The sequence below is a fragment of the Carlito syrichta genome, unplaced genomic scaffold (assembly GCF_000164805.1).
Source record: "Carlito syrichta isolate Samal-C Ts95f unplaced genomic scaffold, Tarsius_syrichta-2.0.1 Scaffold309926, whole genome shotgun sequence".
Taxonomy (NCBI): Eukaryota; Metazoa; Chordata; class Mammalia; order Primates; family Tarsiidae; genus Carlito; species Carlito syrichta.
Genome location: NW_007254022.1, coordinates 229,409 through 245,177, shown reverse-complemented (window position 1 = coordinate 245,177; position 15,769 = coordinate 229,409). Strand labels below are relative to the sequence as shown.

The window sequence follows — 15,769 nt, the reverse complement described above, 5'->3', positions numbered from 1 at the left end:
CCCAGGCGGGTCTCGAACCCGCGGGCTCAAGCAATCCACTCACCTCAGCCTCCCAAAGACACGGGATTACAGGCTGAGCCACTGAGCCCGGCAGAGTTCTGGTAAATTTTTTACATGGTAAAAAACTACTTTAAAAATTTGTTATTTAGAAATCTTGCTAACTGAGTTTCTAGACAGTATCTCATACATGTCTTTGAACTTTTATTAATTTGATATTCAGATGACTGACATGTCAAATATTAGCTATTTGATATGCAGATTACTTCTCAATGAAAACTAGAACATGTAGACCTGTTTAAGTATTTTCCCTAAGCTTAGTGTCCATTGGTGAAATACTTTTAAAAAATTAATAACTGGGTGTGGTGGCTCACACCTGCCATCTCAGGGATGCGGAGGTGAGAGAATTACCTGAGCCCAGGGGTTCAAGACCAGCCTGGGCAATATCCTGAGACCTCCTCTCTATAATAAATCAAAAAAATTAGGTGGACATGGTGACGCGTGCCTATAGTCCCAGCTACTTGGGAGGCTGAGGTAGAAGGATGGTCTGAGCCCAGCAGGTCAACGCTGGAGTGGCTATGAGCATGCCACTGCACTCCAGCCTGGGCAGCAGAGTGAGACTCCAACTCAAAAAAAAAAAAGGGTCCAGTTTAGGCCAGGCACGGTGGCTCAAGCCTGTAATCCCAGCACTTTGGAAGGCCGAGGTGAGAGGATTGCCTGAGCCCAGAGGTTCGAGACCAGCCTGGGCAATTTGGTGAGATCTCGTCTCTACAATATATCAAAAAATTAGCTGGGTGTAGTAGCATGTGCCTGTCTTCCAGCTTCTTGGAAGGCTGAGGCAGAAGAATCACCTGAACCCAGGGGATCGATGCTGGGGTGGCCGTGAGCAAGCCACTGCATTCCAGCCTAGGCAACAGAGTGAAACACTGACTCAAAAAAAATAAAATCCAGTTTAATATAGTAGAGGAAACACTAGGTTTTGACTGATTATACATTAATGTGTTTTCTTTTTTTTAAAAAATAAACAGATGGGGGTCTCACTATGTTGCCCAGACTAGACTCAAACTCCTGGACTCAAAAGATTCTTCCATGCCCAATGCTCTTTCATTTCTATGATTATACTCCTTCAGTATAATAAAGAAAGAGGTAAAGCTTTTTCTAATGACCCTTCAAGTTTCAACCTCTTACTTTAATATATTGTGAATCTATATAAAGTGATATGGCTTTATTTCTAAACATTCAAGAGTCCTAGAAGTCAGGCACGGTGGCTCATGCCTATAATCCCAGCCTTTGAGAGGTAGAGGCAAAAAGACTGCCTGAGCCCAGGGGTTTGAGACCAACCTGGGCAACGTGGTGAGACCTCATTTCTACAATAAATCAAAAAATTAGCTGGGTGTGGTGAAACATGCCTGTAGTTACAGCTACTTGGAAGGCTGAGGCAGAAAGATCACTTGAGCTCAGCAGGTCAATGCTGTAGTGGGTGTGAGAGTCACTGCACTCCAGACTGGGCAACAAGTGAGACTCTGAACAAAAAAAAACCGAGGGGGTCCTACAATCTCTAATTCAAGTATTTTATTATTTCTGGACAGTGACACCTTGCAATTAACCATGCTGTCGTTTCCTTATGTGTAAGAAAAAATTATCTCTATATTACTTTTTCTTCTTTTTTTAAGAGATGCAGGTCTCACTGTGACACCCAGGCTAGAGTACAGTGGGGAAATTGTAGCTCACTGCAACCTCAAATTCCCAGGCTCAAGCAAACCTTTCATCTCAGCCTCTGGAGTAACTGGGACTATAGGTGCACACCACTAAGCCTGGCTAATTTTTTTTTTTTTGTAGAGACAGGGTCTTGCTATGTTGCCCAGGCTGGTCTTAAACTCCGGGCCTCAAGTGATTCTCCCACCTTGATTTCCCAAAGTGCTGGAATTACAGGCATGAGCTACCATGCCCAAAAACATTGTTCTTTTATCTGCTCCCCATAACAACCCTCTAGATATTATCAAAATTCTTCAATCAAGGGTCAGGCTTGATGGCTCATGGCTATAATCCCAGCACTTTGGGAGGCGGAAGCAAGAGGATTGCTTGAGTCCAGGGATTCGAGATCAGCTTGGGCAACTTGGCAAGATCTTGTCTCTGCAATAAATCAAAAAAAAGTAACCAGGCGTGGTGGCGTGTGCCTGTAGTTCTAGCTACTGGGAAGGCAGAGGCAAAAGGATCACCTGAGCCCAGGTCAAAGCTGCAGTACCTGTGAGCATGCCACTGGCACTCTAGCCTGGGTGACAAAGTGAGACTCCAACTCAAACACACACACACACACAATTCTTCAATCACGGAACATAAGACCATTTATTCATTCTTGTCCCTTAAAACTAGCCTGGGCAACACAGCAAGACCTTGTTACTTAACACTATATTATCATCATGTCTCCATTAAAAAGTTACGCAGAAACTATCTCATTTGCTTTTGTATCCACATAATCTAGCAAAGTATGTGTGTATACGTGTGTATATGTGCTGTGTATACACAGCATGAGATAAGTGTTAAATAAACAATAAAATGAGGACTGACCAGGCTCAGTGGCTCGTGCCTATAATCCCAGCATTTTCAGAGGCAAAGGTGAAAGGATTGCCTGAGCCCAGGAGTTTCAGACCAGCCTGGGCAACATGGTAAGATCTCAACTCTACAATAAACCAAAAACTTAGTCAGGCGTGGTGGCATATGCCTGTAGTTCCAGCTACTTGGAAGGTTGAGGTAGAAGGATTACCACAGCCCAAGCAGGTCAAGGCTGCAGTGGCCATGATTGTGCTGCTGCACTCCATCCAGCCTGGGTGACAGAGTAATGCTCTGACTCAAAAAAGAAGAATGAATCATTATAAATATCACCTAATAGGAACATCAGACAAATGAAAGAATTAAAACTTAAGAATTACTAGTCTACTTACTTATAAACAACTAAAAGGGAATTATAGTGTCATTAAAACAACGCAAGGAAAATCTATTAAATACTGAACAAAGAAATTGAGTACATACTTGTCCTTTTCATTTTCTTCATGCTTAGTAAGACTGCAGAGTTGAAGAGTATCAAGTTGTTGTGTTACTTCTTCCGCCCAACGACAATTTACTAGTTCCCGTAGCTGGAGTGGAGCACTGGGGAGAAAATCCATACATATATTCTAACGCAGGAATTTGAGATTATTTCCTAAAATAAACACATTTCTCAAAATAGAGCTCACAATCATATTCATACATAACACTATTAAAAGAAAAACAAAAACACAATGAAAAGTACCCTATGCAACTTATTTTCATGACAATACTTCACCAAAACAACCAAAAGCCTAAACAAAAAATTGCAGACAATTTAGAATACAAGCTGAATTCTTAACTCCTTAGTCTAAAGCCTACTGTCCAAAATGAAAACCACTAACCACTTGTGACTATTTAAATTAAAATTCAACATTTAAAAAAACAGAGTTGGAAAAAGAAAAAAAACAAATTAGTTTAAATTAAATAAAAATAAACTTTCAGCTGGGGACGGTGGCTCACGCCTGTAATCCCAGCACTTTGGGAGGCGAAGGCAAGAGGACTGTCTGAGTCCAGGGATTCGAGACCAGCCTGGGCAACTTTGCAAGACCTCATCTCTACAGTAAATCAAAAAAAAAAAAATTAGCCAGGCATAGTAATTTGTATCTGTGGTTTCAGCTACTTGGAAGGCAGAAGGATCACCTGAGTCCAGCAAGTCAAGGCTGTGGTGGCCATGAGCATGCCACTGCACTCCAGTCTGGGTGACAGAGTGAGACTCCTACTCAAAACAAAAATGAAAATAAAATAAAATCTCACCAGACACATTTCACATGATCAACAGTCACACATGGCTAGTGATTATCACACTGAACAGATATAGACCATTTCCATCATTATAGAAAGCTTTGGGAGGCTGAGGTGAGTGGACTGCCTGAGCCCACGGGTTCGAGACCCGCCTGGGCAACTTGGCGAGACCTCATCTCTACAATAAATCAAAAAAACTAGCCGGGCGTGGTAGCACATGCCTGTAATTCCGGCTACTCGGAAGGCTGAGCCGGAAAGATCCCCGGAGCCCAGCAGGCAAGGCTGTGGTGGCCAGGAGCGGCCACTGCACTCCAGTCTGGGTGACCGAGTGAGACTCCAACTCCAAAAAAAAAAAAAGAAAGTTTTACTTGATATTGATATTGCTGGTCTTTCTTACAAGTTAGTTGAATGGAAAATAAACCAAGTTAATGTAAGAAAAGTAGAACAATACAAAAAGAAAAACGGGGGCCGGGCATGATGGCTCACACTTATAATACAAGCACTTTAGGAAGGCGACATGGGAAGATTGCTTGAGCCCAGGAGTTTAAGACCAGCCTGGGCAACACAGCAAGACCTTGTCTCTACAGTCTATAAAAATATACATATATATTTTTCTCTTATATATATAAAAATATATAAAAGGTCTATAAAATATATATTTTTTTCTTTTATATATATACAAAAATATATATAAAAGAAGAAAAATAAGCAAAAGATGGCACTCTGGCATCATTATTTGAAATAACCAAAAGTAGAAACAACCTAAATGTCTCTCAAGATGAGAACAAATACATCAATGTATAGTCATATTATGGATTATAACAACTTTTTAAACAACTTTTTAAACAATGGCATATGTATACATACCATCAAGAAAAGATTATCTACCATATTTTTACATTAAAAAAGCAAATTGCAAACACTATATCACTTGTGTGATTTAAGAAAAAGTATATATACATATCAATATATGCACAATCATATTGAGTTAGAGCCTTTAAAAACATACACACAAAAAAAAATAAACAACAGATACCAAACGTAACAATTTCTTCTGAAAGTGTCATTTTATGAAAAGATACGGTAGGGAATATAAGAATCAGAAAACTTTTTATTGTATATTTACTTCTACTATCTGGATTTTTAAAACATTTCAAAATTCTAAATTATAAAGCTAAGAAGTTACACAATGATTATCTAAAAGAAGCAGGGGCACAACACAGCAAACATTATCATGGATTCTACATGATTCTATTATAATAGATTTTACACGATTCTAAGTCGATACACAAGTCTCTGCATTTCTTTTTGAATTATTGCTTATTGGCTTTTCTTTTTTCTTTTTGAGTTGGCATCTCAGTTTTTTCTTTTTGAGTTGGCCCAGGTTGGAGTGCAGCAGCATGCTCACACAGCTACCACAGCCTTGACCTGCTGGGCTTAGACAATCCTTCTACCTCAGCCTTCCAAGCAGCACAAACCACCATACCAGCTAATTTTTTCATTTATTGTAGAGATGAGGTCTTGCCAAGTTGTCCAGGCTGGTCTCAAACCCCTGGGCTCAGGCAGTCCTTTTGCCTCCGCCTCACAAAGTGCTGGGATTACAGGAATGAGCCACTGCACCTGGCTTGCTTATTGATTTATTTTCCATTCAACTATTCACAAAGAGAAATGTAGCAGATTGCAGAAAAACCTTGCCTTTATGAATTCTAAAGCATACTCTGAACCCATTGCCTTACTATTTTCCAAATTTACAAATAATTGTGGCAAAACACTTACCGGCAATGAGGACATTGAGCTCTCTGCTCTGTCAGCCAGCGCTAAGGAAGCAAAAGAATTAGATTTTGATTGTAAAACACCATTACCTTAATTTGTATATACTGAATACTTAAGAAACAAATGCAATGAGTTTAACTTTCTAGTACCTGAATTAATTCTAGAGATACGTTATAAAATAACACACAATCTACAGTCTTCCTCTCATCATCCCGAAACAAACTTTCAAAGGGACAGACTTCATCCCCAAATAGCTGTTAAGAGGCTATTCTCGCCGGGCTCGGTGGCTCAGCCTGTAATCCCGCGCCTTGGGAGGCTGAGGTGATTGGATTGCCTGAGCTCGCAGGTACGAGACCCGCCTGGGTTACTTGGCGAGACCTCATCTCTACAATAAAATCAAAAAATTAGCTGGGCATGGTAGCGCGTGCCTGTAGTTCCAGCTACTTGGAAGGCTGAGGCGGAAGGATCGCCGGAGCTCAGCAGTCAAGGCTGCGGAGGCCAGGAATGGCCACTGCACTCCAGTCTGGGTGACAGAGTGAGACTCCAACTCAAAAAAAAAAAAGAGGCTACTCTCTCACAGAAAAGAAGTGATTCTAGAACTAACTGATTCTCACAGGGAAGGTATAGATGATCTTATAATAATAATGAAATTGACATTCTGACCCCCAAAATTAACCACAGTGATAATTTACTTCTAATTAATATATTACTAAATTTTTTTAAGCAAGCTAATTCTATGGTATATGCATTATGAACATACAAATCGGACCTAAAATATGAAACAATACAACAAAAACTTTTTTCAGAGTAATAACAAAGTTCTGTAGTTCAATAACTTAAACATCTAGACACCTTGCTTTCCTCATAATTACAAAAAGGTTTTAGAAGAGAAAAATGTCTCACTAAACTTCAAATTCTATTAACTTAATAATGTAAACAAATACTGAATTGGGAGCAATTTTATATCACATACAAAGGAGATGCTAAAATTTCTGAATACTTTTCAGAAAACAACAGGTTTGTAGTTTAAAATGTTATGCTTTAATTGTGTCGCACCTAGGGTTCAGAGGTAAATAATATAATCTTACACCAATGTATTCTCAATACCTATTATTTCTGTTTATCCCTTTCTCCTTCTATAAACGAATATGAGCTTTTACCTGATGTCAAATAATTAGCTCAGAAATAAAATTCCCAAAGAAATCTTAAAGGCAGGAAAACAGTACTTCACAGCAAAGAAAATAAAGTTGGAAGGGATAAAAAAAAAAAAGCATATGAAAAGGATGCTTCCATTCTTAATAACCTTGAACATTATTATTTCCTTGGTTCCTAGGCAAAAACAAGATTTGGGTCAGATTTATTTCACTGAAACAAAGTTATGAGCACACTGCTCCTCTGTTAAAGTCACAGCTCCCATCCAGAACCGGTCTCAACTCACACCTCTCAAGCTTGGCCTTATGATGCAGCAAGGTTAAGCCTTTAAATACGTTTCTTCTGTCAGGCATGGTGGCTCACCCTGTAATCCTAGCACTTTGGGAGGTGGAGGCAAGAGGACCGTCTGAGCCCAAAGGTTCAAGACAAGCCTGGGTACCTTGGTACGGTCTCATTTCTACAATAAACCAAAAAATTAGCCAGATGCAGGCCCACGCCTGTAGTTCCAGCTAACTTAGAAGGCTGAGGTGGAAGGATTCCCTGAACCCAACAGGTCAAGGCTGCAGTGGCTGTAAGTGTGCTACTGCACTCCAGCCTGGATGACAGTGAGACTCCAACTCAAAAAGTAAACAGATTAGATAGATAGATAGATAGATAGATAGATAGATAGATAGATAGATAGATAGATAGATAGACAGACAAATTATGTTTCTTCTCTCTGCCCAGGATATTCTTCAATAACTATCTTCATCTGGGTTACTCCTACTCATTGTTTACATTTCAGTTTATATGTCACTTCCTGCAAAAAGCTTTCCCTGACACTCTGCAGACTATTTTAGATACCACCGTCATGCTCCACTACAGGAATCTATATTTCCCCTCACTATGTTAATAACATGTTATTATGATAACTTATTTGTTGGTCTCCTCTCCTCACTAGATAATGAATTTTATAAAAGACTGGGACCATGATAGGGAGTGACCAGATCGTATTTTTAAATACACTCCTCCCTCCCAGTCAAAAAAGCCTTATTGCTATAGTATATAATACTATTGACAAGATATTTGTATATTTGTTTATATGGTCCCTTCCTTTATGTCCTGTCCTGTGAGAATGTCTGCTGATTATGTCTGTAAAACTTTCCTGGCCTTTCCAAGGCTACAGTGAGCTTTTTCTTCTCTGAATATGTGTGGCATTTTTACCTTGTATGCCACAATCTAATTTAATCATAAAATAAATATGGCAATTTTATTACTTTGGAAAAAACAATGTTCCTCCCAAACCAAAATCAAAAGTAAGAACATTACTTTATACAATATTAATGCATAAGTAATATTAAGGAAACATCTTTAGAGCAATTCTCCCACATTCAATTTAAAAAGTAATTTCTCTTGTTCATTAAATTGGAAGAATCACAAGCTTTAGAAAGTTTTCAGATCTAAGTCTGATTTCCAGTTCTGGCACTTACTATTTACTGACTACATGACATTGGACAAGTGACTGAGTTCATGTTTCCTCATATCTAACAAGAGAATCAACATATCTACTCTGCAAAACTGCTGTAAGGATTAGAGACAAGCAGTTAGCATATACTAAGTGTTCAAAACAATCTTTTTTAAAAAACGACTAGGTGCAGTGGTTCATGCCTGTAATCCCAACACTCTGGGAGGCAGAGGTAAGAGGATTGCCTGAGCCCAGAAATTCAAAACCAGCCTGGGCAATTTGAAAACACCTCATCTCTACAATAAATCAAAATAATTAGCCAGGTGTGGTGGCGTGCACCTGTGGTTCCAGCTACTTGGATAGTTAAGGTGAAAGGATCACCTAAGCCCAGCAGGTCGAGGCTGCGGGGGCTGTGTACTCTGGCCTGGGTGACAGAGTGAAACTAGGGCTGAAAATAATAATAAAAATAATAAAATAAAAAATAATAATAATAAAAAATAAAAACTGGCTGCTAACATTCATAGTTCACTTACTACTAGAAGTGAGGAAAAAGGAAGATTAAGGTTAACATCAAAGTTTCAGGATAAAAAACTGCATTCCAAGATAATGATGACTGGAAAAGAAAGAGATTTGGGGTGATAAATCAAAAATCACTTAGAAAGATGTAAATTGAGATGTCCACAAATCCAAATGGAGATAGTAAATACTGAAGGCAGGAGAGGGCAGTGTTAAAACAATAAATTTTAGAATTATGAATCTAGAGGTAGTATTTAAAGCCATAGACAATGAAGACAATACAACTATTATTAAAAGAAAAGAGCTCAGGACCCAGCTCTGGGACATTTCAATATTTAGAGGTGAGGAAACAGAGAAAGCTGTGGAAGGAAAATCAAAGGATTGTTAAATCAAAGAAGCCAAAGAAGAAAACGTTTCAAGGACTGGCGAAGTCATTTCTGCTGAATACTCAGAGAAAGATAAGGCTAAAAAGTGCTTACTGGACTGGGCTGGGTGACTCATTCCTGTAAATTCCAGCACTTTGGGAGGCCACAATGAGTGGATCACTTGAATCCAGGAGTTTAAGACCAGCCTGGGCAATACAGTGAGACTCAATCTCAATTTTTTTAAAAAAATAGAAGTATTCAGTGGATTTAGCAAAACTGAGTTTATTACTTGGCAAGACCTGTGTGTGTGAACAAAACCAAAGCCAAGATAGGATGGGCCAAAGAGTAAATGGAAAGTGAGGCTACAAAGAAATGGAGTAAGAAAAAAATCATTTAAATAGTTTCAGCTATGTGACTGGGAGAAAAGAAGTATTACAGATATTACTCTTGACAAAGGGCTATTTATCTTCCTTAGGCAAGAATCAGGGCACTATGGTGGTAGCTGAAAAAAATTTTTTTAAAAAGAATGAGAAAACAAATTTTGAGTTGAAGGGTATGTTAGATGGCTTTGATTTTCTCAGTAAAGGAAATAATTTAAGAGTAATGTTTTCAACTATGCTCTGCAGATGTGCTACTGGACCCCTGACCCCACATACAACCAAAATAAGTTCTTCTGTTTTACATGTTGGACTCTTCATAATTTTGTTTGAAGAGTTCATCCACATTCAAGTTTGAAAGTCATTAGATTATATTCATCTCTAGGGTCTCCTGTGACTATAAGATTACCCACTTTTTCTCCATCTTACTTGTCAAATACACATAAACGCTCACTCTTCAGAGCCCCATGGCATTTTTTTTTTTCAGTGCCTCTCCACATTCTTTACTATAAGCATTCTAAAGTCCATTCCCTCAACTGGATTTGAACTCCTTCGAGGCTGGCACTTTGTCATTCTTCTTAGCATCCCTCAACCCCAGGCACAACACAGGCAAGCACTTTATAAGTATGTGTCAAATACAGAGTGAATTTAACAATACAAATATATTTAAATTACAGTGGGCTTTGTTTCCAGAGGCACCTAGCTTGACAGATGCTTCATGACAGTTACTTGATATTTATTCATCTCCAGATTAGTAAACAATACAAATTGATGGTCTCACTATTAAGGAATATTCATTTAAAAGACACTTAACAAAGGGGCACAAAATGTAAATTAAGAAAAATAAAAGAGAAATGGTTAATCCTTACAATATATCCTATATATACTAAATGCATGTAAAAAGAAATACAACTTACCCTAATACAGCTGAAACAACAAAGCTTGGAGCAATGAGGACACAAGCGTGCATCCCGCAATTTCTCCATACAAATGAAACATCGGAAAACCTCAGCAATGCTCTGAAAAATAAATATGTTAGGTCCACCAGATTAGGCGAATGAATCAAGAGTAAAATGCATACTAAAAATAATTCATTTGACACATACGTTTATCTTGGGCTGATAATATCTGTTTTAACTACACATTCCATAACAGGACTTGGTTAGTCACGATCTAGAGTAACTCAGAACATCTGGAAAATGTGCTTCCTTTTTTCCAAGCTGTATGATTACTCTAAGATACAAAATGCAAACATAGATTTTTGCACAAACATTTTCACTAAAGCATTAATTTTAATGGCAAGAACCTAGCAATAGCCCAAATGTCCAAATATTAAGTAAATTATGGGTTACACATAGACTGTGTTACAGTCACTAGAAATAGTTCTTGATTTAATGATATAGAAGAATACTTATGAGCCGGGCTCGGTGGCTCAGCCTGTAATACTGCGCCTTTGGGAGGCTGAGGTGAGTGGATTGCCTGAGCCTGTGGGTTCGAGACCCGCCTGGGCAGCAAGACCTCATCTCTACAATAAAATCAAAAAATTAGCCGGGCATGGTGGCGCGCGCCTGTAATTCCGGCTACTCGGAAGGCTGATGCGGAACGTTCGCCGGAGCCCAGCACGTCGAGGCTGCGGTGGCCGGGAGCGGCCACTGCACTCCAGTCTGGGCAACAGAGTGAGACTCCAACTCAAAAAAAAGAAAAATACTTATGAAGGCCAGACACAGTGGCTCAGCCTGTAATCCCAGTGCTTTGGGAGGCTGAGGCAGAGGAATTTAACACTACAAACGTGTTTAAAGTTACAAATATATTAAAATTCCACTTGAGGCCAGGAGGTCAAGACCAGTCTGGACAACACAGTAAGACTAAATGGGCACGGTGGCTCACACCTGTAATCCCAGCACTCTGGGAGGCCGAGGTGAGATGATTGCCTGAGCCCATGAGTTCGAGACCAGACTGGGCAACTTGGCCAGACCTCATCACTACAATAAAAAAAAAATTAGCCAGGCGTAGTTCCAGCTACTTGGAAGGCTGAAGTGGAAGGCTCGCGTGAGCCCAGCAGGTTGAGGCTGCGGTGGCCATGAATGTGCCACTGCACTCCAGCCTGGGCAACAGAGTGACACTCCAAATAAAATAAAATAAAAATAGCAAGACTACATCTTGACATAAAAATAAATAAATAAATATCTGGGTGTGGTGGCATGTGCATATAGCCCTAGTCTCTCAGAAGGCTGTGACAGAAGGACTAGACTGCTTGAGCCCAGAGTTGAGTCTGCAGTAAGCTATGATCACACCACTGCACTCTATAAAATGTGACAGAGTGAGACTCTATCTCAAAAAAAAAAGGAAAGAAAAAAGAAAAATACTTATGACGTATAACAGTAAGAAAAATGTCAGACTATATGACTTGAATGCACAATATAAACTTTTTACTTTTTCTGCAATTTCCCCAAGGAGGATAAACTACCTTTACAATTTAGAGGAAAAAAAGTTTTAAGAAGACACTTAAGCCTAATGGCAGGTTATGTGATTCAAAAGTCAGAATCCAGGGTGGGGGCAGGGAAAAAAAGTCAGAATTCAAAAATCTGAATTTCTGCCTGACGTGGCAACCAACTAGCTACTTATCTAAGCCTGAGATTCAACCTCAATTGACAATTTTGGTGGCAGTTCAATAAGGCCTTGGAAGAAAAAAAAATTACACAAATAGAAAAAACAGTATTATAAGTCTCAGTTTAATCAATCTAGGAAGTAACATACAAGTTATAACAAGAAAAAAATAATTAAATGTTGTTATTGCATATTTTAAGTTCATTTTTACAGTAGTGACATTTATTTTTACTCCATTTCATAAAAATTAAGCCCACTTAAAGACAAGGTAAGTTTACCAAACCTTTATAATACTTTCACATGAGAAAATTACTCATGATTCTAATCATGACTCTGCAGGGCTAGCAAGAACATGTGAAATGCAGGCTCTGTAACAGGCTACAGGGTGGACAATAAGACTACTGGATAAACTAGTTTCAAGTGGTGTATCCAGTAACATAGTTCCTCCTCACTAAAAAGCAAGGATTTAGTGTATTTTAATATTAGAAAGGTGCAAAATTTGACAATGCTTACATAATTATGGCCAATATACAGCATCTTTAATGTTCCTAGTCTTTATTTTTTTTTTTTTTAGTTGGAGTCTCACTCTGTCGACCAGGCTGAGTGCAGTGGCACATTCAAAGCCACCGCAGCCTCGACCTGCTGGGCTCAGGCGATCCTTCCACCTCAGCTTTCCAAGTAGCTGGAACTACAAGCGTCCGCCACTACACCCGACTAATTTTTTGACTTATTGTAGAGACGAGATCTCACCAAGCTGCCAGGGCTGGTCTCGAACCCCTGAACTCAGGCAATCCTATCACCTCGGCCTCCCATAGTGCTGGGATTACAGGCTTGAGCCACCACACCAGGCTAATGTAAATATCCCAACAATCTGAAATCAACGCTTACAAGAGTCAGATGTAAAAAGAATTGGCCAGGCTTGGTGGTTTACACCTATAATACCAGCACTTTGGGAGTCCGAGGCAGGAGGATTACTTTAGCCCAAGAGGTCGAGATCATCCTGGGCAACATAGTGAGACCTTGTCTCTACAAAAAACAAAAAAATTAGCCAGGCGTGATGGCATGCACCTGCAGTCCCAGTTACTTGGGACGCTGAGAAGGAAGGCTCGCCTGATCCCGAGATCGAGGCTGCCGTGAGCCGTGACTGTGCTACTGTACTCCAGCCTGGGCGAGACTGAGACTCCGACTCAAAAAAAAAAAGAGAGAGAATAGTTTGTTCTGGAAACTATAGCCAAATGAGTATGATGATATGTTCATTCAACCTAGGAAAGGCGGAAGCCTGCAAAATGTACCGCTGATAAGTAAAGATGATTATCCATTCCGAGGGAGATCCGGATCAGCTCATGAACTCGAAAGAACTAGTGGCGAGTCGCAGGGCACGTCCATCTAATGAATCTGCAGTTTTGTTTTGCAAATACCCGGTGGGGATGAGAACCGGTGCCAGGACATCCTTGAAAACGCACCACCTGACTGCGGAACAGGGCGAGTACAAGACACGCGGAGGGCTCCAAAAGGAGCACGGCGCCCTCCGTACCGCGCCAGCCCTCTCCATAGGGGCGGAGACCGGGAGCCCTACGGGAGAGAGGACGAGGCCACGGCGCCCCGGATAAAAAACGCTCACGGAGTGGGGGTGGGGACCATCCACCACCCTCCACGGCCCCCCTCACCTCCACGCTCTGTTCATCCATTGCCTCCGGCTCTCGGCGGGGCCCCCGGAGACCCGCGGACCCTGCGGTCTCACCTCGTAGGCGCCGGCCCGAGGTCGCCAGGTTAAATCGCCCAGAACAGCCCGGCGCCCGCGTCAGGGGCCTCTGGCAACAGCCCCACCTGCGCGCCCCATCGCTTCAGGTTCGGCGCCGACTACCCCCATTTCGCCATTTTTACCCGCGCGACCGCCCTGGGGCGCAGAGGGAGGGCGAGCTGTGGCTGCAGCTCCTGCCTCCCGGCCCAGCCGCCCGCCGGCAACCGCAGGGGAACCTCGACCCACGTGACGCGAGCCCGCGCGTAAGGAACCGCCGCTGGAGCCCGGCGGCGCAGGTCTCAGGCGAAGAAGGCGCGGCAGAGAATTCGCAAACACCAACGGTAACCAGGGCAGCTGGAGGCGCGGCCGCGCGAGAATGCACGGTGCGCATGCGCACAGAACGCAGCCGGCGGCGTGGAGGGCCTAGTTCCCGCGGTGCGGGCACGCGCACGAGACTTGGCCATCTATGCTGCAGGCTTGCGTGCCTTGGGCCTCAGCCGGCGCCGGCGGCCGGAGCTTGGCGCTTCGCTGCGCCCCGCCCCCTGGGGGGAGGCGGTGCACCACCGTCTCTAACTTTTACGCGCCAAAGCCCAGAGCCACCGGGGGTGCGGATACACACCGCAGACCTCGGAGCCACACTCTTAGGTATGCGGACTCCGAGATTCTAGGGGGGCCCCGGGAAGGTCGCGATTCCAACAGCCACTTTCCGTGATTCTGCAGGTGTCCGTGGTCTGCACATTGAGAAACCCTGGTGCAGGGGATGCATGCTTAGTGGGTGTTTGGAATTTGGAAGTCTTTGGAGGGTTAAGACTTCATTCCTACCTACCTAAGCAGGTGAAGTTAGAAAGCTCCGGATTGTGAAGCCTAGAGTGGTGTCATTTCTTTTGGGTGGTGAGAGGACGGGAGCAGACTGTAAAGACTGCAGATCCACACCCCACCCTCCATTTCTTGACGCTTGCGTTGAGTTGTCGCTCTGGGACTACTAAAAGGGCAAAAGGGTATCAGCTGTATTCAGCTTTCCTATAGTTGGGATCTGCTTTCTACAATTTCCTGCCGGAAGACTTGTGAAGCTTGCAAGAATTGAAGGTGTGTGGGACAAAGAACATACATCAGACATTTAACTTGAATTTAATTTTTCCTTTGTATTTATTACGAACTTTATTATACTTAACCCGACCTAGTGTGCACATGTAGAGAATCAGTAATCTAGGAAGAAGTGCTTGAATATTAGACTTTTGGATATATAAGTAGTGGACAGAAAAAAAATTTTTTTTTTTTTTGAGTTGGAGTCTCACTCTGTCATCCAGACTGGAGTGCAGTGGCCGCTCCCGGCCACCGCAGCCTCGACCTGCTGGGCTCCGGCGATCCTTCCGCCTCAGCCTTCTTCCAAGTAGCCGGAATTACAGGCATGCGCTACCATGCCCAGCTGATTTTTGATTTATTGTAGAGATGAAGTCTCGCTGCCCAGGCGGGTCTCGAACCCGCGGACTAAGGCAATCCACTCACCTCAGCCTCCCAAAGGCGCGGGATTACAGGCTGAGCCACCGAGCCCGGCACAATTTTTTTTTTAACTACATGAACCATGGAGAAGATACAAGTTAGAAAGATTAATCTGGGGCTGAAAAATGTTTTCAGTGAAAATTATTTATGGTCTTGGAACGCTGTACTAAAAAATGCCCTCAGCTACACACGTTTAAATGGTTGAGGTTAATTTTATGTTAATTTTACCTCAATTAAAAGAATTTGTTTATAGAACACAGTACTATACTTGGGGTTCAAAGAGTAATAAAAAGTAGTCCTAGCTCTCAAGAAGCAGTATAGTAGAAGACAAATAAGACAAATTGCAATACATATATGATAAATAGTAAAACAGATCTGCCCAAAGGAACAGAGGTCATTATAAAAAAGAGACTGCACTTGCATGTTTCATTGCAGTACAATTCACACTGCAGAAATGTAATCAACCTAA

General features: G+C 41.7%; 1 protein-coding gene across 6 annotated transcripts in view; it reads right to left on the bottom strand.

Annotated features, from left to right (window-relative positions):
* Positions 1 to 14,221, bottom strand: part of TRIM37 (tripartite motif containing 37) — a 135,266-nt gene extending 121,045 nt beyond the window's left edge. For 2 of the 6 annotated variants that reach the window (XM_008068290.2, XM_021717693.1), the window contains exons 1-4: positions 13,727 to 14,221; positions 10,370 to 10,471; positions 5,602 to 5,642; positions 3,028 to 3,144 (exon numbers count right to left, since the gene is read on the bottom strand). In XM_008068290.2, the coding sequence (XP_008066481.1) occupies positions 3,028 to 3,144; positions 5,602 to 5,642; positions 10,370 to 10,471; positions 13,727 to 13,747 (281 nt within the window). In that variant the 5' untranslated portion in view covers positions 13,748 to 14,221. The remainder of the gene's footprint in view (positions 1 to 3,027; positions 3,145 to 5,601; positions 5,643 to 10,369; positions 10,472 to 13,726) is intronic. The other 4 variants (XM_008068286.2, XM_008068288.2, XM_021717692.1 and 1 more) reach the window with 3 other exon arrangements.
* Between the last annotated feature and the right edge of the window lie 1,548 nt (positions 14,222 to 15,769).